The 9,603-nt window shown below is 48.0% G+C and overlaps 1 protein-coding gene across 1 annotated transcript; it reads left to right on the top strand.

Moving 5' to 3' along the window:
* On the top strand, nt 1-9,511 carry GSDMA (gasdermin A). Its single transcript, XM_016202214.2, has 11 exons — nt 1-214; nt 393-573; nt 3,000-3,165; nt 3,958-4,054; nt 4,547-4,594; nt 4,993-5,016; nt 5,738-5,758; nt 6,433-6,587; nt 7,058-7,172; nt 8,503-8,576; nt 9,269-9,511. The coding sequence occupies exons 1-11, from the start codon at nt 1-3 to the stop codon at nt 9,509-9,511; spliced, it is 1,338 nt and encodes a 445-aa protein (XP_016057700.2).
* The last annotated feature ends 92 nt before the right edge of the window (nt 9,512-9,603 follow it).

Here is a 9,603-nt window from a genome sequence, read left to right as displayed (position 1 = left end):
ATGACCATGTTTGAAAATGTCACCCGGGCCCTGACCCGACAGCTAAACCCTCGAGGGGACCTTACGCCCCTTGACAGCCTCATAGACTTCAAGCGCTTCCACCCCTTCTGCCTGGTGCTGAGGAAGAGAAAGAGCACGCTCTTCTGGGGCGCCCGGTACGTGCACACCGACTACAGCCTCCTGGATGTGCTGGAACCTGGCAGCTCACCCTCAGGTCAGCCTCGGCGTGGGGTTGGTTACTGAGGGATGGGCGCAGGCATCGGCCTATGAGGAGGACCCTGAAGCTCCTCTGCCCAGATGTGGTGTCATCTAATCCAAAGTTCTCACAGGAGGTGGGGGAAGACAGAGGGATGCCTCTCAGCCCAGCCCCTTTTGTCTTCTCCTTCCTGCAGATCCAACAGACTCTGGGAACTTTGCCTTTAAGAATATGCTGGATGCCCGAGTGGAGGGACAGGTGGATGTGCCAAAGACGGTCAAAGTGAGCGGGGCTGCAGGGCTGTCTCGGAGCAGCACCCTGGAGGTCCAGACACTCAGTGTGGCTCCCAAGGCCCTGGAGACCTTGCATCAGGAGAGGTGAGAGTTGGCAGCGCTGGGGGGCTACCAGGATGGGGGAGGGTGTTGCATGGAAAGGGTGTCTTGATCACAGAGTTAAAGGTCACCACTGGGGAGCTCTTCAAGATGACGCTTCTTGCCTACAGGTGCCTTCAGGCCATTTTCTAACCACTCCCCTGTGTCCTTCCACTACCTCTGATACCACCTCCCCACCTGTCACACACATATGAGGATGAGTGTGTTCACATGAACTTGCTTTGTGACCTTGGAAAAGTCACTTCTCCTCTTGGGACCTCAGTTTTGTTTCCTGAAAAATGATAGGGTTGGATGAAAATCTCAAGGGTTCCTTCCTACCTTAAGACTCCGTGAAATACACTATAAAGGAAAAGAGTCTAAACTGCTCCCCACTGCAGCTTGAGCACAGCATTCTGCTTCCATAAATGAAGCCTCAAGCCTGGCCCCATACACACATGAGGCAGCCCTTGGGATTGCTGCCCCAAGAGCACAAGGGGTGTGGCAGATGCCATGCCAATATTGGGGACCTCAGATGTTTGGTTTGACAGAGGAACTGACTTTTAAGTAGTTAAGTAGTGGTTGAAAGAAGCAGGTGGGGGCTGGAGAGGCAGGAAGGATGGACTGGGGTGCTTGGAAAGTCATCCAGTAAAATTTATATAGCTTTACTGAGTGCAAAGCACGCTGCTAGGTGCTAGAGTGCACTAGAACATCTTGATCCAAGAACCTTGAGATCTAGGAATGTATGAAAAGTGTGCGACAGTAACTAGAATCCAAGGCAAAAACGGATGAGTGCTATAGGAGGGGTTTGTCTGAGTTTTATGGCAGGTCAGGGAGACTTTTGGCTGAGGAAATGAGGACAGACTTCACAGAGGACATAGCCCATGATCTAGACCTTGAAAGATAAGCATAAATTGGGCATCCAGGGCCAGAAGAAGGGCATTACTAAGGCGCACGGGTAAGAAATCTCAAAACCTTTAGGGACCATGACTAGCCAGTTTGGCAGGAGCAGAAGAGGTATGAGTGGAGCAGTGGGAGACGTAAGGTGGGCCCAGATCATGCGAGACCCAGGTGCCTGGTCAAAGAGATGCAACTAGGCTATAGGCACCAGAGGGACCCTGACAATGCTCTGATGTATGTCATGATCAGTCTGGCCAGATGGAGGAAGTGTGTCAGTTAGAGCACAAGGGACAGGGGTTTGAAACAGACAGAGAGGGCGAGACTGTTCCACTGCCCATCAGAGATGTAAAATGAGGAACTGAGCTGGGAGACGCAGTCAGAACCATGAGGGAAGAATGGATGCAAGGCCTCTGGTGCAGCAGAATGGACTGGACCTGGCAGCTGACTACAGGGTAAGGGAATGGGTCTTGTCAAAGATCTCTCACAGAGATCTAATGTACAGCATGAGGACTATAGTTAATAATTCTATATTGTATCCTGGAAATTTGCTAAGAGTAGATTGCAGGTGCTCTTACTACACACACAAAAATGGTAACTGTGAGATGGATAGCTTGACTATAGTAATCATTTTTCTATGTATATCTAACCAAAATATGTTGTACATCTTAAATATATATAATTTTTATTAAAATAAATAAATAAATTAAATATAGAAGAATAAAAAAACCAAGATGACTTTGATATTTGACCCAAGTGATGACAAAATAGAAAGACCAAGTTTAGTAGAATATTTGGCAAGAAAGATTGTGAGTTCCTTTTGGATGTTTTGAGTTTGTCTCTCCACTGAGACAACAGGTGAGAGTATTCAATAGGTACTTGGAGGGACTATAGATAAGCACGCTGTATTCTATATTTGAAAATTGCTAAGAGACTGGATCTTAAAAATTCTCATCACAAGAAAAAAAAGATATTTGTAATTATGTGTGGTGACGGATGTTAACTAAACTCATTGTGGTAATCACTTCTCAATATATACATATATCAAATCATTATATCATACACCTAAAACTAATACAATGTTATGTGTCAATGAGTTCTCAATTTTTAAAAATTTTAAAGGTATTTGGAAATGAGAGTCTGGAATTCAGGAGAGAAGTCAAGGGACAGACACATATGTGGTGGTCAGCCACATAAAAATTAAAATTATAGGAATAGGGAGAAGCTGTTGGAGGGAATTCAGACAGCAGAGGACTGAGAACAGAATCTTGGAGAGCATAAAATTTTAGGGAAACCAATTAAACAAGAGAATGAGACACAGGCAGAATTGACAGGATTGAGAGGCCAGAAAGGCAGGAGCAGAACCAAGTGGCACAGGGTGATCAGAAGCCAGAAGACAGCATCCCACGGAGGGTTTGGACAGCAGGGTCCAATGTTGAGCAGAGTTAGAGAGGGTTTGAGTTTGGTGAGTGGGAGGTCATTCTGACTCCCAGGAAGGGAGAAGTTCTGGGTGATTCCCTCATGTTTCTCCTGCACAGGAAGCTGGCAGCAGAGCACCCATTCCTGAAGGAGATGCGAGAGCGAGGGGAGAACCTGTATGTGGTGATGGAGGTGGTGGAGACCGTGCAGGAGGTCACTCTGGAGAGAGCCGGCAAGGCAGAGGGTGTCTTCTCTCTCCCATTCTTCGCCCCTTTGGGGCTACAGGTTTGGTTCAAACACACACACACACACGCTCACATTCAGCCTCTCCACAGAGGCTACATTGACTTTGTCCCATCAGCGCCCACCCAGGATACTATAAAAGATCCACTCTTCCTCCCAGCTCTTCAAGATCCAGTCCCCTGCTGGCCAGACACAAACCCTGTCTACGGTCAATGGCACCCAGTGTGGCAGATCCCTGTGCCATGTGCCACAGGGAACAGTCAGAGAAAGGGAAACTCACAGTCATGGGTATTCCCTCATGGTGCTCCCAATCTACAGGAGAGCCATCCTTACTCTCAGAGAGTTCTCAGTCTCATGGAGGAGACATATAGGTTAAAGCCCAGAGAACACAAGCTTGGAAAATCCCATGTAAATAAGTAATGCTCTACATACTTCTACCTGTTTTGTATAAATATTCAAAGGATGAGTTGGAACTAGGAGTAGGAGTTAGTCATGGAACTTTTCTTGAAGGAGGTGAGCAAGGGACAGATGGCAAAGAGGAAGAAGGAACCAGGGCCTGGATGGAAGCACTAAGGTGGGACAAGGATGCCCAGGCAGGTGATGGAGCAGGTCGGCCCAGTTCCTTCATGTGTCTGAACCAGGAAGAGAGATACAGATCATTAGAGGGACCATCAGTGGAAATGAGCAGAAGAGCTTTGGAGCTCACTCCATAGAGTCTGGACCAGGTGGAAAGGCAACCAGGCCTGGCCCTTCACTTGCACCCTCACCCCCCATTTCCAACGTCTCATACTTAGGATCTCTGCAGATTCACAAATCTTCACTGTTTAATCCTAGGGATCCATAAACCACAAGGAGGCTGTAACCATCCCCAAAGGCTGCATCCTGGCCTTTCGAGTGAGACAGCTGATGGTCAAAGGCGAAGATGAGTGGGGTGAGCAGACACCAGCATGTTCTCCCCTCAAGATAAGAATTACCTGCACCAATAATAAGGTCCCCTCTTGTGGCAATGTCAGGGAATTAGTGAAGGAGTGTGTTGTATTGTGGTCCAACTGCAGGGAACAGAACAGCAGGGGTTGCTCTGGAGAGAGAGTGAAGGGACTCCTGGTTCTGAGCGTCTCCTGTGTGCTAGGCACTGTGTTAGCTGGGGGAAGGGGGCACAGAGAACAATCAGCCTCTGCTTCAAGAAGTCTGTGGGCAATGGAGGAAACAGACACAGACACCAGTACTCGAATGCGAGAGAGAAAATACTGTTATCACAGGAAAGGATTTACAGAGGAAGAAAGGGCTACTTCTAGGAATAGAGAGGGAGGCATTTGAGGGCAGGGTCCCAGCCCTTAGCAGAGCCCATAGACTTGAGACTAGAGAAAGAAAGGTGGGGGAGCTATATTAAGGTCCTGCTCTTTCCTCTCTTGCTCCCTTACAGAAATCCCACATATCTGCAATGATAACATGCAAACCTTCCCGCCCGGAGGTAAGTGACATTGCTTCCTGGCTCCCATCTTCTGCCCTACCCCTGACGTTATCTGCTACAGTCCTGCGCCCTCTAATAGCACATACATACCTAATGCCCACCAGGAGCCCCTGGTTTTGTTTTCTAAGTCTCTAAAAATACCTGTCCTCAACTTTAGGAAAGACAGACAAAGGCATATGAATACCACCCAAGAGAGACAGAGAAACCGAAAGGCACAATTGGAAGCAGAAATAAGACATGGAGGCAGTGTGTGTTCCCAGATTGTGGGGGCAGATGAGCTAACATAGTCTCCATGTGTTTTTACAATGATCACTGATAAAGCTGCCTTGACTACTGCTCTAGATAAAAAGGCACGAATAGGTTTCATGCTGACATATGTGCATTGTTTCTGTCTTCAGGAAAGCCAGAAGAGAAGTTCCTCCGTAAGTGTTTCCTGTCCTTTCACTGTAACTTTAAAACTCCAGTTTTTTATTTTTTATTTTTTAATCCTCACCTGCGGATATTTTTTCCATTGCTTTTCAGAGAGAGTGGAAGGGAGAGAGAGAGAGAGAAAAAAATCTATGTGAGAGAGACACAGTGATTGGTTGCCTCCCGCTCACACCCCAACCAGGGCCCTGCAACCGAGGTACGTGCCCTGGGCTAGAATCGAACCCCATACCGTTCACTCAATGGGCCGACGCTCTAATCACTGAGCCAAACCGGCTAGGGAAAAATTTCAGGTCTTTTTTCTTCCCTTCTGCCATGTTCCCAAAGGGTCTCAGCAAACAATTGTCCCTGAAACGTGGCAGAGATTCCAATAGCTTAGGGAAAAGCAGTGGAAAGGGAAAGTCTCTGGACAAGATGCCCAGGTGGCCTGATGCCTCAGACCTCTGTCCTCGAGGGCCTTAGTAGCTATAACCTGTGACACGCACATCTGCAGCTCCACTGCCCAGCACCAGGGGTGGGAACAGCTGACTCACAGTGTTGACAGCTCAATCCAGGGGCCCTTTTCCCATTGCATTAGCTTTTCTCCTGACCCATTCCTGCCTCCCATGAATGGGGCAAGAGTATCCTTAAGCTGGCTGGGTATTAATGTCTCATCACCTGGGTATGGCTACTGTTTGGGAGGATTACATTCTTATCATTGTTTTTTTCCCCCCTCAGTCATCCAGGGAGCTGATGCTGGTAAGGAACTTTGTGAGTTTCTCCCAAGACTTTGCCATGGAAGCAGTGGAAAAGCACTGGGGTGGAGGAGGGGGAGACAAATGCTGAGTCCCAGGTCCTAGGCACTGGTGCGCTGCCAGGAAGCCACTCTCTCCAAAGCAGGCTGGACATATTTCTAAGATGCCAGGTCCCTAGAGGGTCAGGCCAGGGTTCAAGCCGCCTCTGATCCACCCACATCCCTGGGTATAGACCCACGGATCTCCGAAGCAGTCCCATCCAGGCCTTCACTCTGGCGCCAGAGTCATTCGTCTTTGTCAGCTAACTCATGAGAAGGGGAAATAGACCTCCCTTCTCAGCTCTTAGCCAGTCTTAGAAAAGGGGAAGTCACCTGTCTGCTGACCCATGATGGGGCTGGGAGCTCAGAGAGGATGCAGTGCTGGCTTCGATGGTAACGTGGATCCTGGCCCTCTTCTCGCCCCTAACTGCCCCCCCACACACACCTCAAGTCAGAGCTGACGGATCACTTCATAATTGCATTCCTTGGTCAAGAGAAAAGAAAGGCCATGCTCAAGCTGGGAGCAGAGCACGGGGACCTTAGAAGGGCTGTGTGAAGGAGCCTGCAGGGAGAATGCTGGCTGAATGGGGAGGGTGCCAGGTAGAGAGCCATTTGTTTGCCACATTTACTGTCCCCATAGGGGAGATGCACGAGGACTTCGAGACACTAAAAGAAGAGATCCAACGAGAGACCCGAGCATTGGAGACACTGAGCCGTGTGGGACAAAGCTCCCTGCTCACCTCCCTCAGCAAACTTCTGGGAAAGAAAGGGGAGCTACAAGACCTGGAGCTCACGGTGAGGTCCCCGTGGAAGCGGGGCGGGTGTGGGAGAAGGGAGGTTTTGGGTGCAGGTGCAGCTGGTGGGGGATCTGACATGGCAGAAGGTGGTCAATGGCCAGGGGACTCGACAGCAGATGCCTTCCCCAAGGCTGGCCAAGTGCCCCCCAGGCTGCCAGACCACAGCTACTCCCTTGTCCCTCTGGAGAAGGGCAAACAGTGCAGATTCCCCCAAGGCCCACGCTCCTTCCCGATGGACAGAGGGAGGTAGCAGGCCAGCAGGGCCCTCTCTTGGAGGGGAGCTGGAACTTTCCTTTCCAGAATGCGAGGCTCAGGAACCCAGGAGTCCAATATTTTCAGCACTTGATACCTTAAAAAAGAAATAAGGAAATGGGAGAAAGTTTACACATTTCAAGGGGTTATGTGCCAGACACCATGCTAGGCCCCTTACTTGTGTTATCTTAAATAGTCACCCACCTCTCCCCACAGCTTGAAGGGGCCCTAGACAAAGGACATGAAGTGACACTGGAGGCACTCCCCAAAGATGTCCTCATATCAAAGGAGGTTATGGGCGCTGTCCTCTATTTCCTTGGAGCCCTAACAGGTAAGTAAGGAGTGAGGTCTTCATTTATATGCCCTTTCGGTGATAGGAATGAATCACTGAGTGAATTCTCAAATGTTCGAATGAATAAGTCAGTGAATGAATGCGGGCAAATTATAGCACAATTAGGTACAGTGGTGCCTCGGTTTCCGAATGTGATCTGTTCCGGAAGACCGTTCAGGCTCTGAACCGTTAAAAAACCGAGGGATCCACAGCCGACAGCCAGGCCTCGGGATTTCGCCCTCGGCGGAAGCCGCGTGGCATGTTCCACTTCCGAGGCGTGTTTGAGAACCGAAGCATTTACTCCCAGGTTTACAGCGTTCATAAACCAAAATGTTCCTCAACGAGCTGTTCAAAAACCAAGGCGCCACTGTAGTTTATATCTACATTTTATTTTATTTTATTTTTATTTTTATTTTTTTAAAATATGTCTTTATTGATTTCAGAGAGAGGAAGAGAGAAAGATAGAAACAACCACTGAGCCATGCCAATGGGGCTATATCTACATTTAAAAATATTGGTTTCACCCGGCCAGCATGGCTCAGTGGTTGAGCATTAACCTAGGATCCAGGAGATCGAGGTTTGATTCCTGGTCAGGGCACATGCCCAGGTTGCAGGCTTGGTCCCCAGCAGGGGGAGTGCAGGAGGCAGCTGATCAATGACGACTTTCTCATCATTGATGTTTCTACCTCTCTCTCCCTCTCACATCCTCTCTCTGAAATCAATAAAGATATAGTAAAAAAAAAAAAAAAATTGGTTTCATTCCTAAAGATTCACTTGGTCACCCTGGATAGTCTGAGAAGATAGCCTAGTCTTGCTAATAGAGGTTGAGATAACCCTGGTTTTATTGACCTTTTACTTAAAACTTCTACATATAGCTAAACTCATCACTTTTTTATCGATATTTGTGAGCTTTAATTTCAGAGGGCAACATCTTCTGATCTTGCCTCTGAATCCTCTTTGCTCTGCATGAAACATTCCCCTACTTATAAGAACTCCCTGGTCCTTCAGGCATAAGCTGAGATGTTTGTTCTCTTAAGAAGTCCCCCGTCAAATGGCAAGACCAAGTAGACCCCTCAGCTATGGCTCCCTTAACACTGCGTACTGTGTTTCACGTTCCTTTGTTTTCTCCTCTAGACTGCAAGTTCCTTGGGTGAGGGGAGTACATTTTTACCTAACATACCCAACAAAAGTGCCTGCCTCAGAGCAGGCATTCAGTCATGAGTGAATGGGTGAATTCATTAATGCTGGAAGGCTGGAAGTGTACCCATTTGGAGTCTGTAGTCCCCTTTGCACCAACAAAGCACATCTCTTTCTCTGCTTTTTTCTCCAGAATTAAGCGAAGCCCAACAGAAGCTGCTGATAAAATCCATGGAGAAAAAGATCCTACCTGTGCAACTAAAGCTTGTAAGAATAAACAGCAGATACCTGGGGGAGTCTGGGAGGGAGTCAGCTATGAACCAGTGACAAGATACAAAGTTAGCCTGATGCTGTCACCCTAGAGGGCCTCTGTTTTTTCCCAGGAGCTCATGCTCACGTCTTATTTCTCTCCATGTTTCTTCCTTTTTGCTATTTCACGACTAGAGATAGAAGAGTACATTTCTGGGTTTTTCAACCTGATTTTGGGAGAAAAGACAGAAAACTCTGGTTTTGCTCAGCCCTAGCCAAGTGCTGTGAGAAAATCTTCTAATATCTCTGAGTCTCAATTCACTCCTCTGTAAAATGGGGCTAAAAAAGAAATGCGCTGCCCACTGTACAGAGTTGTTAAAAGGCCCAGATGGGCCCTGGACGGTGCGGTTCTGTTGGTTGGAGCATCATTCCGTACACCAAAAGGTGGTGGGTTTGATCCCTGGTCAGGGCACACTGATTGATGTTTTTCTCTCACATCTATGTTTCTCTCTCTCTCTCTCTCTCTCTCTACTTTCCTTTCTAAAATCAGTGTAAAAAAAACAAAACCCAGATGGAGTTGTAATATAATGATAATGTAATGCAAGGAGTAATAATAAGAAAAAGGTAGGCAACTTTGTAGTTTTTATGAGTTAGGAGAAAGGAAAAGAGGTTTCCAGTTTTTTTTTTCACTCTATTTTGGTTCCTTCCAGGTGGAGAGCACAATGGAACAGAATTTTCTACAGGATAAAGAGGGTGTTTTCCATCTGCAACCTGACCTGCTCTCCTCCCTTGGGGAAGAGGAACTGACCCTCACAGAGGCCCTAGTGGGGCTGAGCGGCCTGGAGGTGCAGAGATCAGGCCCCCAGTACACGTGGGATCCAGACACCCTCCCCCACCTCTGTGCCCTTTACGCTGGCCTCTCCTTCCTGCAGCTGCTGACCAAGGCCTCCTAACTTGCCTTTTCCATCTGCTTCCTGCTTCCCTAATGCCTTGCCTACCTCATTGTGCTGTGTCCTTAACATCCAAGGGCATTTCAGAGCCACCG

Source organism: Miniopterus natalensis, chromosome 17 (assembly GCF_054644295.1).
Source record: "Miniopterus natalensis isolate mMinNat1 chromosome 17, mMinNat1.hap1, whole genome shotgun sequence".
In the NCBI taxonomy this organism is placed as follows: Eukaryota; Metazoa; Chordata; class Mammalia; order Chiroptera; family Miniopteridae; genus Miniopterus; species Miniopterus natalensis.
The sequence above is the reverse complement of the archived record's forward strand: the minus strand, read 5'-3'. Positions and strand labels throughout refer to the sequence as shown.

Bases quoted from the DNA above. Each gene is read 5' to 3' on its own strand.
- GSDMA (XM_016202214.2), top strand. From the start codon at position 1: ATGACCATGTTTGAAAATGTCACCCGGGCCCTGACCCGACAGCTAAAC. The intron at 3,166-3,957 runs GTTTGGTTCAAA...GTTTAATCCTAG, and splicing joins TCGCCCCTTTGGGGCTACAG to GGATCCATAAACCACAAGGA. The intron at 6,588-7,057 runs GTGAGGTCCCCG...CTCTCCCCACAG, and splicing joins TACAAGACCTGGAGCTCACG to CTTGAAGGGGCCCTAGACAA.